General features: G+C 45.1%; 1 protein-coding gene across 1 annotated transcript in view; it reads right to left on the reverse strand.

Annotated features, from left to right (window-relative positions):
* The window catches only part of Frem2 (FRAS1 related extracellular matrix protein 2), a 129,278-nt gene extending 110,547 nt beyond the window's left edge, over window positions 1-18,731 (reverse strand). The window contains exons 1-2 of the mRNA XM_005343968.3: window positions 13,598-18,731; window positions 8,140-8,229 (exon numbers count right to left, since the gene is read on the reverse strand). Of these exons, the coding sequence (XP_005344025.1) occupies window positions 8,140-8,229; window positions 13,598-18,731 (5,224 nt within the window). The remainder of the gene's footprint in view (window positions 1-8,139; window positions 8,230-13,597) is intronic.
* Between the last annotated feature and the right edge of the window lie 7,196 nt (window positions 18,732-25,927).

The following is a 25,927-nucleotide window of genomic DNA, read 5'->3' on the forward strand; positions in this document are numbered from 1 at the left end:
AGGGAGGCTGAGCAGGGAGGACCATGGTGACATGCTCCTGTAAATCCCAGCACTAGGGAGGCTGAGCAGGGAGGACCATGACCAGCATGGGCTACATAATGACATCTTGCCTCAACAAACAAAAACAGAACTAAGAGAGAAGGGGGAAGTAGGGAAGAGAGGAGAAATGGAGGAGTCAGAAGCTCTCCAAGTCCTCAGGGAAGGGACGACAGCTGGACAGAAGCACCTCCCTGCAATTCCTCCCAGGAACTGAGATGTACAAACGGCAATCTTTCTGTGCATTTTTACTCAGTCTTTGAAAGAGCGCCATTAGCTGCTCACTATTCAACCCCCAGCCCCTTTATAATTGCAACCGAGACCAGGCAAGCGGGAGGTGCTTGGCTCAGGGTCAGATTTTTGGTGAAGGAAAGGGTCCCTACCAGTATTTGTTATGACTCCTATTTCTAAGATGGCTAGATGAGGCAGAGAAGCAGAATCAAAGGCTAGCCTTCTGTACACAGACTTCAGAGAAATGGGGCTTCTCACAGTCAGTATGCCCAAACCACCCGAGTGTCAATCTCGACTCTGTATCAGGACCTTCCAGTCCACTCCATCTTGGTGCACAGCACTGTCATCCTCCATGTGACGCCCGGAATTATGCTCACATCCCACTCCTTCCTTCCTCTTCAATGAACCAACAAGAGGTGCTATGCATTTAGACTCAAAATTGTGGGATGGCTAACCTCTTGTCTCTGGGTCTTGATTTGTTTTGAGACAGGGTGTCTGTCTCTTTATAACCCTGGCAGGTCTGGAACTCACTGTGTAGATCAGGCTGGTCTCGAACTTGTAGGGATTCGTCTGCCTCTGTCTCCCGATTGCTGGTATTAAAGGTATGTACCAACATGCCTGACCCTCTCAACTCCATGCTACATGTGGCTCATCCTAAGCCTGCATTCACATAATCACCTTGCAGAGACATTTCCTCCCAGCTCCATTTCTAGCTCATAAACTCCAGAATGTTCTGTCTATTGCTTAATTCTTGGGATTGATCTAAGGTTAAGGCCATCAATCATCACACTTATTTTTTATTTTTATACTATAGTATATATGTTTATATTTATATATTTATTGCTGTTTTCCCACATTCCCACCTGAAGCATCCTGGGAATGTAAAAAGAACTTGTTGAGTGATTCAACAAATAAATAAAGACTCTCTGTTGGAAGGAGGGCTGTTTGTTTCCTGGCTGCCCGGCAGCCCCAAAATAATCACACAAAAACTATATTATTTAAAACACTGCTTGTCCCATTAGCTCTAGATTCTTATTGGCTAACACTTATATCTTAATTTAACCTGTGTATCATCACATGCCTGTGGCTTACTGGGTAAAGTTCCCAGCGTCTGTCTCTGGTGGGGCTACATGGCTTCTCCCTGATTCTGTCTCCTTTCTCCCAGCATTCAGTTTAGTTTTCCCCACCTACCTCTACTCTTTTTCCCTATCACAGGCTAAAAAACAAAGTTTAGCCGCATTTTTCAGAATGGGCTTTGCTTGCTGGCAGTAGCTCCATGGCTTCTCTCTGACTCTGCCTTCTTCCTCTCAGCATTCAGTTTAGTTTTATCTGCCTAACTAAGTTCGGCCTTGCTATAGGTCCAAAGCAGTTTCTTTATTAATCAATGGTAGTCACAGCATACAGAGGGAAATACCACATCAACTCTCTTTATAGCAAATAAGTTTAACCACAGAAATTCTGACCTTTCTCCTACAACACACTTGGTTTCTTGGTTTCATTTATTTGACTCTACAAAATACAGAATAAAGCTTATTAGAACTGTAAATTTGACTATGGAAAACAGCCTTCCCTTTCTCTGTCACACAGAACAAATTTACAAGATATAGGATAAGATAGCACTGAGTTTTAGAACATGTACCACAAATAAATATTTGATTTGATATTATGGCATTTTTAATTACCTGTGATAGAAAGATTTAGCTTTTATAGGGACTATTACTTCTTTGGGGTGTAAATATGGATTCATGTTAAGTCTCTCTGTAGGAATTCAATCTCTGCCAATGGTTTCATGATGTAAGGAAAATAACAACTGGAATAAAACCAAGTGTGTATTAATATAATGTGGATTTTGGGGATGAATGTAAAGACATCTGCTAAAATTTGAATTGCATTTTTTTTTGTACCAGAAGAGTAGCTTCTTCCACGGAGGCTAAGCAGGTGTATTGTTAGAGCCACACCTTGAAGACAATAACTCACCAGAGATGGACTTTGATGACTGGAACTATTCTAACTGCTCAAAGAATAAAGCAGGAATTACAGACCATAGCCACCATAGCCAATGTCCTTCCCAAGTTCTGTACTCCAGTGGAGCCTGCATCCCGTCCATGTTTAAAGCCTTCAGTCTTGATATCACTTCATCATATTGTAGTTAAGGTCCTGGCTCTGCCACCCTTCCTTTGTCTCTGTCCTCAGCCAGTGACTTGACTTCCTGCAAACCTTTCTTTCGCTCTCAGCTCAATGTCAGGGTGATCTTTCAACGCTTGTTCTCACAACCTTCATTTTCCCGCATTTTGTACTTATATTTTTTAGCCCTTTCTCTAAATTCAAGGTAATTCAAGCTAATTATCAGTAACTACTTTGCCTCCAATCTTGACGTAACAGCCAGATTCAAGTCAAGACTCATCGTTCCTTCTGTCTAGAATGAAAACGGTTCCCAAGACCCTTTTGTATTTGAGTATTTAGTTTGTCAAATGTTGAATAAGAACTTGAAAGCCTTGACCTTAACTGATCTTTCATAGACAGAAATGACCGTGACTTCCTGCACTAGCTGAAGGCGCTATTTATATCTTTTAGTGGCTCATGAATTAAAGATCCGGGCGGACAGGAATTTGGCCACCATAAAGTCAAAGACAGCCACAACATAGCAAATGACCTGGCTGTGGACCAGACACACTGTAATAGTCAACACAGATCAATATTATGTCTGCTGTTCCATGCCAGTGGCAGGAGGGGCAGGCAGGGCAGAGTTAGATGGCACGCCTGGGACACATGAGAACTTGGATGAGGAAGTGCCAAACCCAAACCAGTTTCATAAAGAATAAAAGTCAGAATCCTCTCACATCGCTTATCAAGCCAGCTGTTCGCATAGCCAAATCCTAAGTTCATCGAGAAACATCCTAGGGAGATGTAGTTCAGTAGTGAAGCATGAGTCTGACGCAACCCCCAGAATCCCCGTTTTCCTCCCAGACCATCTCAGATCAGTGACTGAGTCTTTGAGACTTAAAACAAACAAACAACAACAAAAGTAAGTTAAAAAAAATGGCACAACACCTTTCAAATGAGTCCTGGGCATCCTTTACGTGAAGACGGCTTTCTATTTCTCTAGAAATCTCCTATCCCCTCAAAATAAAGACTGGGGTGACCAACGCAGAAAAGAACTTGCCAAAAATTATGGTCTGGCTTTAAAAATTCAGTAATGTCAAAAATGCTTACATCTCTTTAAATCTGAAGTTGTGGAATTGTTTATACAATATACCAAAAACTGCTCCCCCTCCCCCCAAAAAATGCTTCTTTAAGAATAGTAACAAGAACTCTAAACTGGGTCTCTTTCTGATCTTAAGTCCATTTCACTGAAGATTCCAAAGCACCGTCTATAGTACTTGGTTTTGCATGCTTACAAACGTGGAGGCTTAACTAAGAATCCTTGTTGGTGCCATAGGGATTTAAGTTAAAGCTGGGATCAGAGAACGTTCTTACAGAAGGTTCCCCCGGAAACAGCTATAGAAACGCCCCTTTGGATACTGTTTAACCGATCCTTGCACAGAAAAGGACTTGACCTTCATTTGTGGCTGTATCCATTTTAACACTGGTCCTGTATGTGCCGCATGTTTATCTCTGAGGAGGTCCTGGGACAAAAGGTTACATCCTGAGATGAAGGTGTTCTTTCTGTATTGATGGAGACCCTCACCGTAACCTAACTGGCACAATAGGCATTCCTATTGTAGGTAAAGTTAGGAATATAAAGCACCAAGAAGGCCGTGGCTAACTTCCTACTCATGGTACAGGGAACAGATTTGGGGAGGAAATGATATTTGAGCTGGTGCTGAGGGCAGATGAGCAGTCATTAGGGCTGAGGGTGGGACGTAGTTAAAATAGTTACTTGAAACTGGCAATCACATCACAATAAACGGTAGAGTAGTCCCTTGGAGAGAAAATTACAAAGGCCCCTAAATGACTTTTATATAAAACTACCTCATAGTATTAACAATTAAAGCACAGTATCAGGGGGAAAGACTACAAAGTGGAGAACCGTAGGACATACGAAGTGTTTTAGAATAAAAATTAATCTAGAAGACACTCTGTAGGCAGACAGTATTCTGATTCTATTTTGTTGTTGTTGTTTTGTTTTTGTTTTTTGCAACAGGGTTTCTCTCTGTTGCCAAAGCTATCCTGGAACCTGCTCTGTAGACCAGGCTGGCCTTGAACTCACAAACATCTGCCTGTTCCTGCCTCCTGAGTGCTGAGACTAAAACCGTGCACCACCACCACTCACCCTGAAAGTTCAGTATACAGAACGGAGGACAGGGAGTCTGCTTTCTTTGGCAGATCAGCAACTGTTGGGGAAGTCACGGGTTTTCAGTGTAAAGTGGAAGAACATGGGCTTCATCAGTTCAGCCCCTGTTTTCCTACTTGGACCACTTGAAGAGGCTGGTTGCTCATTTCTGTGACTCGGTTTCAGTTTCTTCCAAATAGCAATGCTATTTTGCTGTTGTTGTGCTAAGCTCAGAGGTGGTGAGAGCAAAATTGTGTGGGCGACATTAAATCATTCAGAAGGGTTGAAGCCTCCTGTGAGATCTCTGAGATCTAACGACTTCGTGTGGTTTGTATGTTCTACAGTACATCATGTAGAAAAATGCTTATTTCTCTTTACAATTTTAAGTTGTACTCCAAAGTCCAATGCAAAGAGGGTGTCCCAAAAACCATCCCTTGAATGGTGGTCACCTATTCATGCCCACATCGCAACAGGAGAATCCTGTGACCCACCAAATTCTAACCAAACATGACTAATCAGAAGCAAGGCTTCTGCTTCCAACCATTTCTTTCTTTTTTAAAAAATATTTATTTATTATGTATACAATGTTTTGTCTCTGTGTATGCCTGAAGGCCAGAAGAGGGCACCAGATCTCATTACAGATGATTATGAGCCACCATGTGGTTGCTGGGAAATGAACTCAGGACCTTTGGAAAAGCAGGCAATGCTCTCAACTACTGAGCCATCTCTCCAGCCCTCCAACCATTTCTTGATCCTTGACATGAAGTAATACTCTATTTATTTAGTTACTTTGAGACAGAGTTTCTCTGTGTAGCCTTGGCTGTTCTGGAACTCGCTCTGTAGACCAGGTTGGCCTCAAACTCAAGAGATACACCTGCCTCTGCCTCCCAAGTGCTGGGATTAGGGGTGTGCACAAACACTGCCTGGCTGTAATATTTTGTTTTTCTAAAGATCCAAGGATTATGTTTGTCCTGGGAATGTGCGTCACTAGTCACCATTCTAAATACAATCCTGTGGGCTTGAAAAAGATGACTTCAGCAGGTTGGAAAGAGGCTTGAACACTGAAAGTTCCTAATCTTGTGCAGTGGTATCTGACAGCTGCCCAGATGTGAGATACTGGAAGCTGTTTACACACTTCGCAGGTGACTTAAAGGTTCATGTATCCTCTTAGTATAAAGTAGAGGATCATTATGGCTAACAATTTGTATGTCTCAGCAGAACTGAATGCTTCATCCAAATGTTAGACCCTTTGCAAGATAACATCAAACCCTGCTTAAGTTGGGCGGTGGTGGCGCACGCCTTTAATCCCAGCACTTGGGAGGCAGAGGCAGGCAAATCTCTGTGTGTCTGCAAGAGTGAGTTCCAGGACAGTTAGGACTGCTACACAGAGAAACCCTGTCTCAAAAAAGCAAATAAAACAACAACAACCCAGCTTAAAAATTGGTGAACTCAGTTCTAAGACATACATACAACTTTCTATTTTTTCGGTCTTGTAGATTCCTGTTTATTCTGTCAAAAGGAACTTTTATTACATCAGGGAGGTCCTGCTGTAATATACATTCTGCTTAATGGCCCTTTGCCAGGATCTAGCTGAGCCGTGCAGGTAATGCTACACCTATGGAGAGGAAGGCACAGGAGGATATCTCTAAGATATTCTGTCCACGTAAAATGAAGCTCAAAAGGAACTCCTGGGATGATTTCATTTCCAATTTCAAAACCATAAAGATCATCTCCAGAAACTCCCACCACACTTTCAGCAACCTAAATATAAACCCGACCTCTTTAACCACGCATCCTAACTCACCATGTTGAGATACGCTAGACAATGCAATGCTTTCCAAAGCTTGAATACAACTTTCGCGTAATTTTTCCGTCCCACCCAGCAAGAAAATGTGTGGAATAGTAGAATAATAATTATAGGTGTATATAGAAATGTGGAGAAACATTTTAAAAGCAAAGGCCGTGGTATTTTTTTTAAAGGATTTATTTTTATTTCATGTGTATGAGTGTTCTGCTTTTACTTATGGTATATGTGATCATGTGTGCAGTGCCCAAGGTGGTCAGAAGGACCCAAGGAGGGCATTGGATCTCCTGGAACTGGAGTTACAGATGGTTGTGAGCTGTCCTGTGGGTGCTGGGAACCCAACCCGGGTCCTCTGCCGGAGCCAAGTGGTGTTCTCAACTGCTGAGCCATCCCTCTAGCAGCAAGCCACGGGATTTTTAATGTTTTTGCAATTTTAAGAAAGCATTTTTTTTGTTGTTATTGAGACTTGTTCACTCGTTCTAAAGACAAACCTTTTACCTGAAATCACTATTCGATCACAGGTCTTATTTTGCCATTTCTTTTTGGCAGAGTTTGGCCCTTGAGCAGCAGGCTTCGGGAAGGAGACGGCTTTGGCTTTGTCGGTTGGTTTGGACTTTGCTCCTTCCTGAGATTCCTTTGCCAGTACGTCAAATACTAAACTATGATTTGGTTGCTTTCAAACACAGGCATTAGCTATGTTAAGCCTCGGATTTGAAGGAGGAATCAAATAACTCTGCCCATGTTGGGAAACCTTCTTCGGCCTCTTTGGCATGCACGAAATAGACATCGCTTTCAGACACCTGGTCATGCTGTTATCGGCTGAAGTTTTAAGCAAGAGCATTTTATGCCTCAGTGCATGTGGAGGGCGAGAAGCACCTCTTTTTGAGGTAGACAACCTGACAGTCAGTAGGCCGTATTTTAAAAGTGTCACAAGGAAGCAGACTCAGACCTAGTCTGAGTGAGTTCTCCTCTCCATATACTCCCTAGCATGTTGGCTTCTTTCTTGAAACTGCCTGCGTCCTGTTCAAATACTTGGTGATATTCCGTGGCTTTCCACGAGGACACCCAACAACAAAAAACATTTTTATCCTCAATCCAGAAGTGGCTAGATGTTTCCAGGTCTGTGTTTGCAGGGTGAGAAGGAAGACACTGGGAGCAGAAGAGTACCTGAGCAGGCCTGAGGGTGGGTGGTGGCAATAAAGCTTCTTGTCTAGGAGACTTAGAAAGGCATACACCAGTTTCTACAGTGTTCTTCAAACTTGGCCAAGGAAAGCTTTTAGCTAGACCAACTCACAAAGATCCCCCAAGCTAAGATCAGTGTATACCCTGAAACAGGGGCCATGAGGCCATGTTTATTTATTACGGAGTTCTGGTTGAGTAGAGCCAGCACCCAAGGGGATCCTGTTTGGGAAAGACCCACCAGGGCAGGTACACAGCATGGCCAGATTTCAGCATCTTCCTGCTACCTAAGTAGTGTGAACAGGGCAGAGGTACCCTGTTCATACAGAACTCTCCTTCTTCTCCTCTCTTCCTGCCACCGTCACTCTTAGAAACCACAAGACAGAAACAACACAACCTTTCCCAGTATCCACTAAAGGACAGAGTTCTGTCTGATTGAAATGACCAAACCTTCTATAGCAGACACAGAATTCACTCTGCATAAAAGCATATGAGCACAAAGTAACATCCGCTAAAGATTTCTTGCAGCAATGTAGTCCAAGAGCAACCAAAATAAATAAATAAATAAATATGAAAAGGCCTCCCGATTTCACCACCCAGAGAGTGGAATGCTTACCGTCGTCTTCCACCGTGAAATGGAACAGATCACTTGTGGCATTCGCTCTCTCTCTCAATACATAACATATTTTCAGGTCATCAATGTCAGCTAAAAAGCAATCAAAGGGCAAGGTGATTAATTACTGTATCAAAACAGATAGCTTGTGCTTACAGTAAAATCCTATTGGCTATTGAGTTTCTGAAACCATGTTTAGATCCCCTTTCGGGGGAACGCTGCTTTACTTCTCTATCTCCACACCCTAATACCAGCTGTCCTACAGAAATATGATCCTGCACACAGAGAAACAGAGGGCCAGGCTTAGACTGTAATAATAGCAAGGTGGCGTCCCTTCCCACCAAAGGAGTGGCTCTCTAAAAGCGGCATGCCAGGCTCCATGACAGGTGGGAAGGAAGAAGATATTTTGAGGCATGGCAGATTTCCTGGGCCTCTTGAGATTGCATGATTTGCCTCCCATGCAGAGTGAGTCTTACAGGAAGCCAAAGGAAGAAGCAGAGGTTTTCTCCCCCAGGGTAGTGATTTTTCTTAGCGGCTATGGTACAGTAGACGGCTGTAAAGCTTTAAGGCATTGCAGAGGTTTTAGCGCGCCTCAGAACGGCCCTTTTCACTGCTTCCAAGTCCACCAAACTTGCGTGCATAGATCTGTTGACATTACTAATACACAATTTTAAGAATTCATCCATTTTACCAGCTTCTCCTTCTAATGATGACATACACACACACAATGTAATGAAACCAATATCATTCTGTCCTTTGATACTTAAAACATTATCTGTCTTGGACCTGGGGCAGTAAGTGAGCTTCTAAGGTTACAAGACATTACAATGTAGCTAGAAACACCGTCAATCAGGTATGCAGTATTTATCTGAATCCTGTGTGTTTGTGACTTTTCTAATTTCTAGAAGCTCTGTGAGGTTTATGTTGCGGAGTTCACAGGGGTAATAAACAAAACGACAATATGAGAAAGTTGTCTGGAGTGAGCAGAGAGCTTGAAGTTAGCACATTCTGCCAAAGATTTCTGAATCTTTCCTTAGGAGATCTGACATGAGAACTCTATCCTGCCTAAGAAACGCTCCTGGCACTAGGAGAGTCTGCTTTTTAGTTCATAGGACCAAGTCCAAATGTACTGTACCCCTGTAGTACAGTACTTTATCTTTAGCCCTGCCACAGTGGCCCATTTCTTTTGCCTAGTGTTTAAATCCATCTGCACAGGTTTCTTTCCTAGAAAAATTAAAGTCTGAAGGAGTTTTTTTTCCCTCCATTTTTACATGCCACGGCCCTCTATTGAAGGTCTTGCAGTCAGCAAATGCTCTTATGAGTCTTAACTTGAAATGAAAAAGCTAGGTGGCCTCACCCACTCACCCACGTCTCCACCTTAACCTGGAGCAAGCCTCTGTGAGACTAAGAGGCACAGTCCCTGCACAGCCCTGCATAGCTCCTGTACCACCCCTGCAAGCCCCTGCACAGCCCCTGCACCACCCCTCCAAGCCCTGCACAGCCCCTGCACCACCCCCTGCACAGTCCCTGTACCCCCTACACAGTCTCTGTACCACCGCCACTGCACAGTCCTGCACAGCCCTTCCTTAGCCTGTTTAACTGATCAGTGATGAGCACCCTGCTGACTATACATCCTTAGAGTACCTGCCATGACCTGCAGCCACAAGGAAAACTCTGTTCTAAACTTCTCATCTCCTCTTACATTTTGTATGAAAGTCTAAAGATACTAGCTTGATGTGGGAGTGTCATATATCAATCTGTTGATTTCATTGGTTAGCAATAAAGATAACTGCTTGGCTGGCCCTCATAGGTTAAAACATAGGTGGGAGGAGTAAACAGAACAGAATGCTGGGAGGAAGAGGAAGTGAGCTCAGACTGACAGCTCTGCTCTCTGGAGCAGAGACGCCATGCTGCCGGCTCCTGGGCAGACACACGCGATGAAGCTCTGACCCAGGATGGATGTAGGCTAGAATCTTCCCGGTAAGACCGGTGCTCACAGATTATTAGAGATGGGTTGATCGGGATATCAGAATTAGCCAGTAAGGGCTAGAGCTAAAGGGCCAAGCAGTGTTTAAAAGAATACAGTGTCCATGTAATTATTTCGGGGCATAAGCTAGCCAGGCGGCCGGGGTGCTGGGAAGCAGCCCTGCCTCTCCTATTACTACACTAGCTGGCAATTAAAATAATAGTAATAATAATAATAATAACAATAAACTGATGATGATCATGATAGGGGACTGGAGAGATGGCTCAGCTGCTCTTGCTAAGGACCATTGTTCAGTTCACAGCATCAGCAGCCATCTTAATTCCAGTGACAAGATGCTCTACTGATCACTGCTGGCCTCCTTGGGCACTGCATACACCCAGGCAAAACACAGACACATAAAATAAGTCTGAACAGAAGTTTTTAACTAATTAAACCATGAAGCTCAGGGTCTGGAGAGATGGCTGAGAGAGGAGAGCACTCGCTGCTCTTGAAGAGCACCCGGGAATGATTCCAGGCACCCACAGAGTGACTCTTAGCCTCTGGGGACCCCTGTTCCAGAGGAACTAATGACCACTTCTGATCTCCACAGGGACCAGGCACACACACAGCAAACAGACACACGTGCAGGTAAAACATTCATACAATAAAAACAAAATAAAAATATAAGTTAAAAAAACAAACCTCTATTATACATCATGTGTCAAAGTTTTCTTTAAAAAGTACAACATTAAGAGAGAATGCCACCGAAATTATGACCACTTCAAAGCTTATCACTTTCCCTCCAACTTTGGGAGACCCTCGGTGACAGTGCTGTCATTGATATCAATGACATTAATGTTTTTGAGACATACAAACGACTGTAAATGTGTACAAACAGTACCTTCCTTAAGTAAAAAGAGAACACAATAATTAAGACAGCTGGACTGTGATAACAGTAATCTAAGAATTAGACTTTCTTCTAATTGATCTGTTTGATATATTTATTTCATTGATCTATACAACCGTTCCAAAGTTTCTATTTTAATCAAATATCCTTGGTAATCACAGCTGGTACAAAAGGGGGGGGGGGCTTCATGCCTCTTACACCTGGAAGCGATTAACAAATTATCCAACCAAAAGATCAGCATGTGTTCATTATTTGTTTTTATCTTATATACACGAGTGCTTTGCCTCCACACAGCAGGAATCAACACTATGCGCTTGTCTGGCACCCAAAGAGGCCAGAAGAGGGCAAGAGATCTGCTGAAACTGGAGTTACAGGGAGCTGTTAGCGGCAATGTGGGTGCTGGGGACCGAAGCTGGGTCCTCTGCAAGAGCAGCCAGTGCTCTTAACTGCTGAGCCATCTCTGCAGCCTCATTACGTACTCACTGTACAAAAAAAGGAAAGCCTAGGTACTTGAGACGACCGCTTCAGACTTGGGAGTAAGCTGTTCCATTGTAGGCAGGGACATCGCTCTCTAACTGGGCGAATTCTGCATCGTGAACCTTTCCTGACAAGGCATTTTCCTAAGTCTTTGAAATAAATTTAAAATGTTCCCCCAAGGGCCATTTAGTTAATCAATTTAGGAATAACCTCTCTGGCTGCCTTTGCTGAGAGTCAGAATTTAGTCTCACTGATCTCTTCATGAGAAGGCAAAACCCAAACCAGATGAACTGCACACACAGTCCTCATGTCCCGCGCGGCTCCCATTTCCCCTCCAGGAGGAGCAGCCAGCTGTGCAGGAGCCCTCGGCATCCTTAACTACTTATCTAATCTCCATAAATAACTGCTCTGAACCGAACTCCGGCCTCGACTTGTTCAGCTGAGTGCAGTGTGATTAAATATCAGAAGAGCTCCTCCTTCGAGTCTGAATTTGTGTTAGGATGATAAGTTCCTTTAAAATGTAATTTTTAAAACTATAATTTTTACAATGAAATATAACTACTCTATGATTACAAGGATAATGGAATTGAATCGTGGGAACCCCGTGAAAACAAAACAAAATGCCTACAATAAATTAGTTAATTTTTAAAGTTCAACAAATGAGGAATAATTTGGAGCTATTTTTGAGCTGTGGAATTTGGCCTGTAGAATCTGAAAGAAATTAGTTTATCTTCTTCCAATTCTTCTTTTTTTTTTTTAATAAGAAAAATGCTGTGAAAACACATTGGTTTGGAGTTGGGGGCGGGGTGAGAAATAAGGTTTTCTGCTCTCGAATAGTTACTTCTTCCGTCCTTCCCATGAAAACCCGCCAGCCTAACACTGCAGAAAACTCTCTGCTGGGCTGGCATGACAGGCTCCGACTCTGGGGTTTTCCTGTCCCTGCAGGCCCGAGATACACGCAGGCTCTCAGCCAAGAGTTGGAGGCTTGGAGTGTGAAGCTGTTTGCCAGTATCAAACAGAAAAGCAGATCGCTTCAACACAACATCCACGTCTATTAAAGTGTTTGTTGTGTTAGAGCAGAAAGCGGCAGCAGGAAAAGAACACCCCCACTGGGATGTCCTGGGGTCACACTCCATTTCCACCCCAGAGCCTACTGTAGGCAGATCCAGTTTCCATCCTGGTGCTGAGATTTTCCTGAAAGCAACACAAATCCCTTTGTAATGAAAGTGGCAGGGTCTGAGAACAGAGCCCTCACCTCCCAGCCAGCCTCTGAATGGCTTCTCCCTTCCCTGCTCTGAACCACTCTGCAGACGGCACCTGCCCTTCCATCTCTGACCTCATCAGAGCCTGCAGCCTCAGGGGCTTCAGAAAGGCAGGTGCTTCAGGCAAGGGGTGTCTGACACTTTGCTTGGGATAGGGCAGAAAAGGCATTGAAGAAATAATGAATGAAGGACAGTGAATGAAAAAAGAATGATGAAATGTCATGATAACAACAATAAAAATAACATGATAGCAAGTAATAAAATAATTAAGGAAAATGTAAATAATAGCAAATAATAATAAACGAGGTAGAATAATGAAAAATAATAATGAAATAATTCCCTCCCTTGGCTATTAATCCTCTTTTCCTATTTGCTGACTTTAATGAGATGGGTGACTAGTTAGCCAATGAATGCAGACATGATTTTCTGTAATTTGTACCGCATTGTCTGTCTCTCTTGATGGCTCTAAAATGTTTTGAGGGCTATGTGCAGTGTACAAAGCAGAGAATGGCAAGAAAATTGACGAAATGAAACAGCATCGCAAAGTCAGCCTCTGTCATAGCCTTGTCTTCTCATTCTTGCCTCAAAAGCATATCTTGCCGCGGTCACAGTGCCTTTACAGTCCCTGGGACAAAGGTCTCTACAATGCAACACCCAGCAAAGCGGTGTTTCCCCAGAGTTGTGGGTATCTATTGAGCTCCTCCCCTCTGTCTCCTCCTCTCTTCTCCCTTCCCTTCCTCTTCCTTTTAACTCAATCTTGATACTCTGCTTACAAGGCTTAGTGAGGGGCTCACTCAAGAAATAAAAGTCAGCATGAGCTTTGGTTATAAGGAGAGAAACAGAACATACCTTGAGTAAACTGTGTGATGCTGTGGTTACCTTGGCCCAGGTTAAGAAGGTAGCCATGTTGGGGGGCTTCTGTCACGATGAACCTGAGAGAAAAATGTAGGCTGTCTCTGTCCTCCACTTTCAGTATTTTGCTTGTGATCATGAAGCCCAAATGGCCAGTGGCCAGAGTCCGAAGCGTAGTAGCTCCTTTGTTCACCACAACTTGGGGGACCCTGTTGTCAACAGCCAGCACCTGGATTTTCATCACTTGAGGTCTCCTTGTTTCAAACACCGTGTCCGGAAAGACATAGAAGTCAGAGTGGGTGCCATCCGTCACCGTGAAGGAGAAGCTGTCTTCCGTGGACTCTGTGCCATCATGTTTGTAGCTGATTAAGTTTTCGTTCAAGTCCTGCTTGGTAAAAACCGTGACGGACCTTGTATTGTTGAACAGGAGGTGACCATGCACAGGAACCTGGGTGACAGTGAACTTGAGGAGCCTGTCTGGAGTATCTCTGTCTTCCACAGTGAGTTCGAAGGGAGTGATCAGCTTGCTGTCGCTTTCACTGACCACCAAGTTGTGGATGGTGACCACCGGCTTTTTATTGTCTACGTCACTGATGGAGATCCTGAACGTTCGGAAGACAGGGTTCCGTCCATCAGTGACTTGAAACTCGAAACTGTCCATTTTGACCTCATCCTCAGCTGTGTGGATGTAGTAGATTTTGTTGCCAGCCAGCTGGAGCTGAGTGAAAGCCGTGATGGCCGTCCCTCTTCGATCTGTGCACTCCAAGTGCCCTCTCACGGGAGCCCTGGTGATGGTGAAAACTAAGTTCTCATCAGGGCTGTTCAAGTCACTTGTGCTCAGGAGGTCTGTTGTGAGAGTGACTTTGCCACCTTCTTTCAAGGACACCCCCTTACTTATCACATCGGGGAAGACGATGTCCACACTTCCAATAGACACATAAAAGTAGCGATCTATAAGGGCGTTCGTCCCATCTGTCACATCAAATTTAATTAGGTCTCGAATGCCCTCTTGCCCCAAGTGGACATATTGAATTAAATTTCTGTCCACTTCATCCTGGGTAAAGTTCATGCCTAGAGTGACGTTTTCAAAGACACATGTAGGCTTTTGTCTCTGTAACAAGCCATGTCCCGGCCCATAACGAATAATATACACCAACGATTTGTCATCAGAGTCTAAATCAGTTGCCATTAGTATTTTGTTGTTGATAACTTTGGTTTCCCCGATTTCTATCTCTAGCCCATTATTGATGGTCATCCTTGGGGTCTCGTCATCCACCGGGATGACCACGATGAGGGCTGTCTTCTCCACGGAGTGCTTGCCGTCGGTCAGTTGAATCACGAAACTGTCTTCTTGCGTCTCAGAGCCGTCATGCTCATAGATAATGCTGGAACTCTCTAGAATCTGGTCCAGGGTGAAGCTTTCAACCAACACCGTGCCATTGATCAGCTGGTTCATGATGTGACCGTGAGTCGGAAACCGCTTAACGGTGAACGTTAAGTCATCCCGGGGAACGTCAGCGTCAGCCGCATTGAGGATGGGCGTGTCGACCACCAGACTCATGCCTTCCATCACCATGAATTCCCTCATGAACAGTTCTGGCTGCTCATCATTGGTAGGAATGATTACAATGGGGAAAATCTGCCTCTCGGAAAAGTTAATGCCGTCAGAACAGCGGAATATAAACCGGTCCTCCACAGGCTCTACCCCTCTGTGGACACTCTGGACATAGTTAATGTGCCCTTGCCTGAGATCCTTCATTGTGAAGGCACTTACGGCAATCCCGGCTCTTGACTTCTCTGAGCCTGGTGCTGGAGAAATGTTCTCAACATAACCTGAGGTGGGTTGGATGACGATTGTACACAAGAGATCATCATTGAGGGAGTCCAGGTCCTCAGCGCTTAGATGGGTTAGGGTGATCATACTCTTGTCACCTTCCAGCACGACAAACTGCTCACCAATGGAGATCTCCGGGGCTTGGCTGTCCACAGGGAGGATGGTCACCCAGACGGTAACACCTTGAATAATACTGCTGCCAATTCTCCATTCTTGGGACATCTCTGACAGACTGAGGTTAAAAGAGTCTCCTCTGGGCAAGAGGCCAATCTCACCGCTGGTGTGGGCATAGACGACAGAGCCCTCCAAGACGTCCCTCTGGGTGAACCGCTCAGCTGGAGCTCCATTGACCAAAATTTCCCCATACAAAGGTGGATCTTCCAATAGGAAAGTCAGCATCAAATCGTCAGTATCCTGGTAGGTTCCCTTAATGATATTGGCGGTGACTTCAGCAGCCCCGTTTTCTAAGACATCTAGATAGGACTCCAGAGTGCCAGCCGGAAGGAGTGGCATGGGACCTTCACGATCCGTGGGCCGAACATTCACTCTGAGAGTGATTGGCACCACGTGGTGTCTGTCGCTGACCTCCAGGGAGCAGCTGTCCGTCAAAGACGCATCCCCGTTATTTGAATAGGAAATTCTGCCCTGCTTTATGTCCTCTAAACGGAAGCGTCCTCCGACGTGCAATGTCTGTCCAGATATTTGCAGGTGCCCATGCTTGGGGACCTGTGTGAGAGTGAAGGAGATGTGGGCCACATCGGTGTCAACGTCATTCACATGCAGCTCCGTCTCCCGCAGGATGTGGTGGCCCTTCTCCTCAACCGTGAAGCCAGTGTTGACAATCTCAGGGGGCTGGTTATCCACAGGCTGCAGGTAAAGGGTGAAGGTGCCCGGAGCCGCATTCCCAGCTCGGTCTTCTACTCGGAATTGGAATTGCGCCACTCGAGCGGCTACTCCCAGCTCCTCACCTGGGGGCCTGTAAGCGATTTTATGATGGTTGACCTGGGCTTGGGTAAAATGGGTCACCACGACTGAGGGATTATCCGTGAAGACCAAAGTGCCTAGCGGGGCTGGCGAGTGGTTTTCATCTGTGTCCACGGGGGGTTGGGTCACTGTGTAGTGTAGCTCTCTATCATCGGTGTCCATGTCAGTGTAGTGCAGCCACTTTTTCCTCAGTGGTGTGAGCTGGGATTCCTGGACCACCATCCGAAGGGGACAGCCACGGCCCAGTTCCGGAGGGAGGCGGTCCACGGGATGAATGCGTATCACAAACTTCTGGATTCCGGATTGATTAGGGGGGTCGTGGTTGTCTTGGATTCTAAATGTGAACTGGTCCATCACTGGCCCAGGGCTGTGGGGCCCCGAGTGCCTGTAGAAGAGTCTCCCGTCTGTGATATCCTGTTGCCGCCATTCTGTCACCGTCCGCTCATAAAATAGCCCCTGTTTCTGCCACAGCCCCTGCTCTTCCTGGGGAGCGTGAGTTTGGCGGAGAAGCAGGTGCCCGGTGGTTGAGAAAGGTGGTTCCAGCACAAAACGCAGCTGCGAGTCATCTGAATCCATATCAGTTGCACTCAGGGTCATGGGTGGGATAGGCACGGTTTCACCCTCTGCCAGCGTCAGCCCAGTGTTGGCGTTCAAGACGGGCGGCTGGTCGTCCACAGGCACCAAAGTGATGGGGAACAGGAATTGAACCTGGTGCCTGCCTTCTCCATCCGACATGCGAAGCACCAGGTTGTCACTCAGTGAGCCGTCTCTGTCGTCATGCTGGTAGACAACCTGGCCAGCTGCCAGCTCGGCCACTGTGAAGGTCTTGGGAGAGGAGTCGCTCCCGGGAGAACCCAGAATCACAAGGTGGCCATGCCTGAGCCCGGCCACCACCTCCAGCCTCACAGCTTCTAGATCATCTTCATCACTGATGACCAAGTTCTGGGGTCCACTGCCCACAGGACCCGTGAGCGGCCGATACTGACCCTCGTAGAGAATAAGGCCAGTGTTTCGTGTGACCACTGGGGCCAACGTATTCATGGGCTTCACCACCACCATGAAGGCGAAAGGGTCTGAGGCTGCTCCTTCGGGGTCCACTACCTCCAGTTCCAGTTCAAACAGACGCTCCTCGTTAGAGTCTTCAGAGGGAGGCTGGTAGGCAATCTTCAGCAGGCGCAAATCCCGTTGTGTAAAGGAGGAGAGAGGCAGGCTTCGGTCATCAGTACTCACCAAGTAGCCCTGCCCGGGCTGGAAGGCAGAGGTAAGGTTGAAGATCAAAAGGTCTGGGTTGGATTCAGCATCCTCGGCCGCCAGCATGTCTGGAGTCAGAGCGGTCAGTACAAACTGGTCCACCTCCATCATCATCATGGCCACGAAACTAGGCTTGGGGGCAGTGTTCTCCGTTCCTCCCCGGATCCTCACAAGCACCTGGAAGTGCTCCCGTTTTAAAGGCGGGCTGCCCACAGGAGCCCCTCGCGAATGTAGCTCCACCACCATAGGTAGCCAGTCCCTGTTAGGTGAGCGACTGGGGGCTGTGTGCCGGTAGCGCACTCCCAGCTCTTGGAATTCTTTGCAGTCCATCAAAAGGGTCTCCGAGGTCCCTCCCGTTCTGGCCCCTTCCGGAGCCTGTGGGTAGTGAAGGAGCTCTCCATAACGAGGCAGACCACTCAAACCTGACAAGATGCCCACGCGGCACTCCTCGGTCTCAGGCTGGTAGGCGAACTCTAAGCTCCGAGCGTCCAGGGCATTGCTAGTCCCTAGTAGTTCTTCCACGACCAGAGGTAAGTTCCGAGTCACAACTTCCAGTTGGGTGAAGACCACTTCTACTTCTAGGGCCAACGGCAGGACTATCGCCCCTCCTGGGGCATCGTAGCGCAACTGCAGCCGGACGCGGTCTCGCGAAGGGCTGCGAGCGCCCAGGTGCGAGTAGCGCACCTCTCCGGGGCCATAGTCGCACGCGAAGCGCTTGGGACTCAAGCGGCCTGGCCGCTGGGCCAGCGCGTCGTTGTCTAGCACCGTCACGTAGCAGCGGTCCCCTGGCTGCACCTGCAGCACCAAGTCACGCAACGGATCCAGCCAGACTTCGCGACCGAAGGGCACTAGGAGCCCGCGGTTCGCCACCACTATAGCGTCCTCTGAAGGTATTCCAGAAGCCCCGGAGAGACCCGGGGACAGAAGTGCTGCGCCTGGGGCAGCAGGCTGTGTGGAGACCCGGCTTACCAGTGACAGAAACAGCACGAGCAGCCTGGGGGACTGTTTGGGTATCGTCTGGAAGCCGGAGAATTTGACTCTCAAGCGCGCTCGGGTGACCATCCCTGCAGTCCTTGTGGTGTGCAGGGTCCCGGCGTTAGGGTTCCGATAGTTCACCCCGCGCGTACGCAAAGCTAGTGAATGCAGGCTTCCAGAGAGACCGCTGGGAAGGGCCAAAAACTCGGCGCGGCCCCTGTGGGGTCCTCCCCGTGGCAGGGCAGGACCTGGAGGATGGCCCAGCGCGCCGTGCAGTCCCGACCTGGAGCGACAACCTAAGATGCTAAACACTTCCAGCGCGTCCGGGGCGTGTGGCAGGCAGAACAGCCCCGACTTCCCAGGACCTTAGACTTTGAGGGAAATCCCTCCCCTCGCACCCCCTAACTCCAATTCTGCCAGGGGGCCAATCGCTGGTCCCTGGAGGAGGTTCTGAGTCCAGGGTTGGGTAGTGACTGCTGTCAATCAGCTCCCAGGCGGGGAAACTGCGCAGAGAGAGGTGCAACAGGTTGATTGGAATAGAGCGGGTTCCTGGATCTGCTTGCTGGAGGATAGTTGTTCCTGGACCTGGGACTGTGGCTCCGCCAGCACCCCCTCCACCCCCCGCGGTACTACGGACTCAGGTTTTCAAGTCTGGGACCAAGATTAATTCATTTCAGTCCCCTTCCCTGGTCATTGACATCCCTCCCGGGAGGACTACTTCTCGCCCAAACTGTGGGAGCAAACTTAAACGACCTTATCATCTGAGTTTGAATAGGAACTCAGAGCAGTTTGGGAAGACACTGGGAATTTTCAAAAGAATCCGAGATTTAAAAACAACAAACCCAGCTAGCTAGAGCAGGTTGCAACCCTCACCTCCCCTTTCCCCTCCCTACACTGATTTCCCCATACTTTACAATGGACATAGAGACATAGTCCGCAGATTGGTGGGTTTTTAACAAGACCCTCCTTTGCAACCAAAGTTCACAGAGTTAAAGGGGGGGGCATTTGAAATGTGTGGGAAATGCAGTCTGATCAGAATCGCTAGCCGTCTTCAAACCACCGCTGGCGGATAGCTGTCACAGCAGAAGCTCTCTGCTCCCTTCGCAGTAATTAGACGAAGTACAAGCAAAACCCACTTGTCAACGTCGCAAATCTTCTCACGCTGAGACAGCTGATAAACACCGAAGGACGAAGAAGAATTTAGATAGTGTCTCGGGTCAGCCAGCCCAGTTTGAAACTCTCTACGCTGAGCGTTTCCTGCCCCCTTGTGTCTGATGGTCGGGTTTCATCGGCAGGCAGATAGCCCTTAAAAGGTTATTCTTCTTTCTTCCCTGCACCCGAAGCCCCTCACAATCAAAATCCAGAGCCGTTTTCAGTGGATTTCTGGCCAGCCTTGCTTGCTAGGTCGAAATATTTTTTTTTCCAATAACACAAATTGACTATGAAACAAGAAATTGGGATAATAGAACAATTCCCTTTTTTTTTCTTCAATAAAACACCGGATTTGGAAAAGAGGGGTGTGTGAAGAACCCTTTTAAATTTCAGTCGAGATGAGAGATTTAAGCGTGGCGAGTTTTAGGAAGAAATGCTAATCATCTTAGCCCTTTCTGTGATCAGCTTGAACGCCTCTATTTCAGGAGATTACTCCTGTCTGATGTATTTACACAACACTAACTTTGGCAAATGTCGAATTCTGTTCCAAGAAACCCACTGGCCATTGGCCTCTGGGAATCAGAAGTGGAAGGTTCTGAAAGTCTTTTTAAAAAGAGAGGAGACATTTATGCAAACAAACCAGGAAAATTTAGTCAGCAGAGCTTTAGCCTTGTTCTGTGTGATTTGTACGGTTGGGGAGCCTTCAACTCCTACATGTCACAGTTTGTCACAAAAATAGAAAGGACACTGCCAGTACTTGAAACACATGAGAAAATTCCCATCCGACTCCTGGCCAATTTCCAGTTCTCTTGATTTAATTATTTTATGATTTATCGTGCTGATTTATGGTTTCATTTGGAACTTAAGTGACCAAGACATGAGAATATTTCATTTTCTGTTTGCAGATACACAGGAAGACGTCAAGGAGGGTAGAAGATCAATTTCAGAATAAGGGGCTTTCTGTATCATGTCCTAAATCCTAATTATAAGTGTGTGTGTGTGTGTGTGTGTGTGTGTGTGTGTGTGTGTGTGTGTTTTAGCCTGACTGGGAGTCACAGCTGGACCTCTGATGGCTCCCAGTGGCTCCAGGCGTTTTTTTCTTTCTTCCTTTTAAAGTCCACCAGTGTTTGATTTGCCAGCAGTGATAAGATCAGTATTTGAAGTATGGTCGGATGCCTGAAGGGTAGTGTTCAATATTTTGTTTCATGCTAAGAATACAGGCTCGAGTTTATTTTTAAGTGGACTAAGAAAATCAATAAACTGGACTCGTTGTGACTTTTAATTTTAGCTTTCCTTAATTGAAGTGACGGAATGTTTCTTTGTTTTTTATCAAAAAAATTATTTTAGCTTTTTTTTTGATCAGATAGCTAGCCATGCAGAGTTGCTTAAATATCTTTTGTAGTGAGGATCAATGCTAAAAACAATAAAATAGTACATTATTTTATAAAACAGTACTGAGAGAAATTGCTATTGATACTTTGACATTAAAAGAGATGTGTTGAAGTTAGCAGGGAAATATCATTTTAAGGAAAATGTTCTTGGTCTTAAAGGTGACAAAAAAGCTAACAAATGTTTGTTTATTTTTTTTTAAATCCCAGCCTAGTTCTTTAGCTCTTATTTCTTAAGCCTTGTGCCATTTCTTGTAGATAACCCAGACAAAACATTCCTCAGGATAAAGTCTTTTTTTTTCCTCTTCTTAGAAAATTCATACAAAGAGTCTCTTCAAAACAATGAACTCAAATTTAATGATTGCCGAAACCCTGGAAGATTTCCGGCCTAAGGTTAAGTAGCACGGAACTGATTTCCTGAAGTAAAGGAGGTATTTAAGATGCAGGCAAGATAGTCAGCCGGAAAGGCACCAGCAGGTGTGGAAATACAAAGCCAGGGAGGCGCTAAGGGAGCAGGTGGTTAAATTTGAACATTAGTTTTCATTCTAGAGTATGCTTCACTTTCCTCATGAACTTCTGGCGGCTCCTGAGACTCTAATAGTCTCAGAGGCACTTTAAAAATATGCTCTGCACTCCTTAAATATCCATGGTTGATTGGCTTCACGATCCTCCCTCAACAGCCCAAATCCGAATGTGTGGGTCCCTTGTGCAAAACAGGTGTACTGTTTGTGCATAATCTGTGCAAACCTCCCATATACTTAAGTCACCTCTAGTTTATTCATAGTACCCATGATGCTATAAATGTGGAGATGGGTGTGCTGTTTTTCAGAGGACAAACACGTAAGAACCATCTGTCCATGTTCAGCCCAGACACCAAGGTTTTCTGACTATCTTCAGTCAGTGGTTTGTTGACTGAATGGCTACGGAAGTCCTGGATACATAGAGCCAGCTGCACCTGAGACAGATGAACACAGCCTTGTGCTGACCACTTGCTGGCTCTCAGCAGAGTTTTATTTTTGAGCAGCTTCAAAAATAGGCTTTCCTACAGACACAAAACTGAGCGGTTTCGGAGAAGCAGAAAGAGAGAACAGAGTTGGACTGATTAATCTAGAGGGGGATCCTTCCTTCCAGCTAAGGGGCTGTAGCAGAAGGCCTCCTGTTTTCCTACCTAGGTCTCAGATGTAGAACAAAGAGCTTAAAGTTAAATTCTGATTTTATTCTTTTTCTGTATTAAAAGTCACAGATTCTTCACCTGCAGGTTTTCAAACAAGCTCATATTGAAGAAGAATTCAAACAATTTAAACAACTGATCATGAGTGGGCCGAGTCCAGAAACCAACCAACCAACCAACCAACCAACCACCAACAAAAACAAAAAAGGAACAAAGCTCTTCTCTTACTGTGATTTTTACTGAAAGCTTTAAAAGATACTGCACATGAGTTCTTTCACATGCTTCTGACTGTAATTTTCTTCCCTGATTATTGCGATACGTGTCCCTAGAAACCTCCACAGTGTTGATGGGAGACACAGATGTTTAGCAAAGGCCCCTCAGTGTTTTTCCTTCTCTTAGAAATAATTCAGTTCTACAGAAATCATCTTAGAAATCAGCGTTCAAATGAATCAGCTTTGAGAATGATTTTATTAGAAATTCAGTTAACACTTTTTCCAAAATATTCTCTTTTATTGTTTAAAATTAATCCCTAAACATTTTTTTCCCCTGAATTTCCCAGCCCCAGTCTATAAAGCTTACCTGTTTGGTTCAAACAAGCCTGGGCACCAAACTGCTCGCATAAACCTTAGCACAAGAATCATGTAAAGAAAATCTTAAAGTTCAATTTCCATCTCTCCACCTGTTCAGACTTCAGTATACCATACGATGTTTGTAATAGATTGTCCCTTGGGTTGCTGCTAGACATCTAACAACAACAGAAAGCTTGCCGTGCCGTGTGGAGTCGGGCCCTTCGCTAAAGTGGCTACAATGCCCGTTCTCCTGGAGAGCCCCTGACAGCCTCCGCCAGATTTCCGTCTCCAGCACGAAACATATTCTCCCTACTCCCTCGTCCACATGACAGCTTGTCAGGCATTCCCGCCCCGCAGTCATGTCTCCAGCCTGTTATCTTTTGTACGGACTAAATATTGCTGCTTCTCCCCACTGCGCCCTGAAGACACTTCTGAGAACCCTTGTCTCTGTGTTTTCTGTCTTGAGAGTCCGTGAGTGTGAAGCAGGGTTGCATATGCACAATGATGGGATTCTTCTCTACTAGATAAATGTGTCCTCCCTCCCTATGCCTCCCTCCATCCTTTGTGGGTCAGAGATGAATGCGGGAGCGGGGAGGGGATAGGTTGCAGTTTCTGGTTAACGTGTTTGGAGTGGCAAAAGTATTCTGAATGGCAGAAAGAACGTAGTCTCCACACCCCCTCTTAAATTATTAGTGGTTAACACTAGCCACCACTCTTTAAAGTAGAGAGGAAGTTTAAATTATGGACAGTACAAACCATTACCATATTGGCTAAAAAAGTGATAGATTATTATAAATCTTTTGGTTAGGGGCTGGAAATGGCTCAGAGGTTAAGAGCATTGCCTGCTCTTCCAAAGGTCCTGAGTTCGATTCCCAGCAACCACATGTTGGCTCACAACCACCTGTAATGGGGTCTGGCACCCTCTTCTGGCCTGCAGGCATACACACAGACAGAATATTGTATACTAAATAAATAAATATTTAAAAAAAATATTTTGGTTAGCTGACTTTGAAGAGAATACTTTTGTTCTTTTGAAATACCTGTTATAATTCCAAATTTTATTCTAGTAACCAACCCAAGTTACAAGTGCTATATAAATAATGATTTTATGACAGTAATATTGATGAAAAGAAAAAGTACAAATAAAATTATCTGAATAATGGAAATACTTGAAATTCAATTGTGGCAGTTTTTGGCCATCTGTAACTCCAATTCCAGGGGTCCAATGCCCTCTTCTAGCCTCCATGAGCAGCGCACACATAGTGCACATACGTACATACAATCACACACACATAAGATAAAAACAAGTAACTCAAATAATTAAAAATAGTGTAAAGCACAATGATTACATTTAATAAGAGAATAAACTAACAATGGGGAAAATAAGATTTAAAGTAATCTATTTTTCCTATTTTAAAATTGGTATTATTCTTAAATTTTAAATAAAATACAGGAAGGGACTCTGCGCTCTATCAAAAAAGGAACATAAACACCAACCCTGCCACACACACTTTATCTACAATGATGTAGTACCTATAAGACATGCCAGTGTACTGGTGGCGCACGCTTGTGGGAGTAACCAACTGGTGCTTGCTTTGACTTAAGGACCACATCCAACACAGGGGTGACCAAAAACCTGAGCGGGAACCTAGGGCAAAATCAAATAATAATCGTCTAAAAAGCCAGAAAAGAAAAAAATAAAGTGACCCCTAAAGATATTCTGCTCTCTTTATAGATCAGGGCAGATACTTCTGCTGGGGCTATAGAGAATAGTGAAAATATCTCCCATTTCAGAGGCAAGTTTTTCCTCAAGGTCTTTGTAGTATTATTTTCAACTTTGGAATAATGCAATTACTTTGCCTCTTACATTCTACATTCTTACATTCTAGAAGTTAGCAGCTTTTTTTTTCTTTTCAATTACAAACACTTTTGGCACATTTGTATACATTCTTCCGAAGTCCTCAAGATTCATGTGTGTTGGGGTCTGGCTGGCTCTGGCTTTGAGAAGAGCTTTGCAGTGTGAGCAGACGGCATTTGTACAAAGACGCAATTAAGCAAGACGAGTCTTGGGAAGGGTGTATGTGGGGTGTTTCTGATTTTTAATCTGGAAACATCCTGGTTTTTTGCCAATGTAGGGTATGATAGCAGAGAAAGGGTACCTTTCTTCCTCCAGCTGCGCTGAACTATTTGATTTTTGTGACTCTTTCTCAAGATATCAACCTTCCAGGCTTACAGTGCCATGACCCCTTACGAGCTATTATAGGCACATCTGAACGATGCGGTGGGTACAGGATGTGCTATGCTGGCTTCTGTAGGAAAGCTATTAAATATCAATAAACATACATGAACAATGAATATATATGAATAACATAGGAAATTATAAGAAATAACAATACTATATACACACATGAACAATGTATATATATGAATAATGAATATATTTTGGGGATCTATCATAGGTGATAGAAACAACCAAACATCTTATAAAACGGTCTTTATTTTAATGTAGTATTACTCTGATGTCATCTCTAAATTCACATGGGTGAAAATAGTTGGTTTTCCATAACTATAAATATCAACTTATTTTGTAAGTATTCTAGGTGATACCAGATAGGGGGAAAATCAGATTATTAAAAGAACTAATGACAAAGTGTTCTAAGTATGGCTTCTTTCTTAGAATCTGCTACATGTCTCTTTTCCTGGGATACAAATAAAGAAAAGCTACTATTAGACTACTGAACTCCTTTGACCCAGGCTAACACAAGCATTTCCTCTTCCGTGGTTCTGAAATGATATACCGGATTTTTACTGACGTTAAAAAGGACGCTGCTGCTAGCCAGGCGGTGGTGGCGCATGCCTTTATTCCCAGCACTCGGGAGGCAGAGGCAGGCGGATCTCTGGGAGTTCGAGGCCAGCCTGGACTACAAGAGCTAGTTCCAGGACAGGCTCCAAAACCACAGAGAAACCCTGTCTCGAAAAAAACAAAAAACAAACAAACCAAAA

This window comes from Microtus ochrogaster, chromosome 1 (genome assembly GCF_000317375.1).
Source record: "Microtus ochrogaster isolate Prairie Vole_2 chromosome 1, MicOch1.0, whole genome shotgun sequence".
Lineage (NCBI taxonomy): Eukaryota > Metazoa > Chordata > Mammalia > Rodentia > Cricetidae > Microtus > Microtus ochrogaster.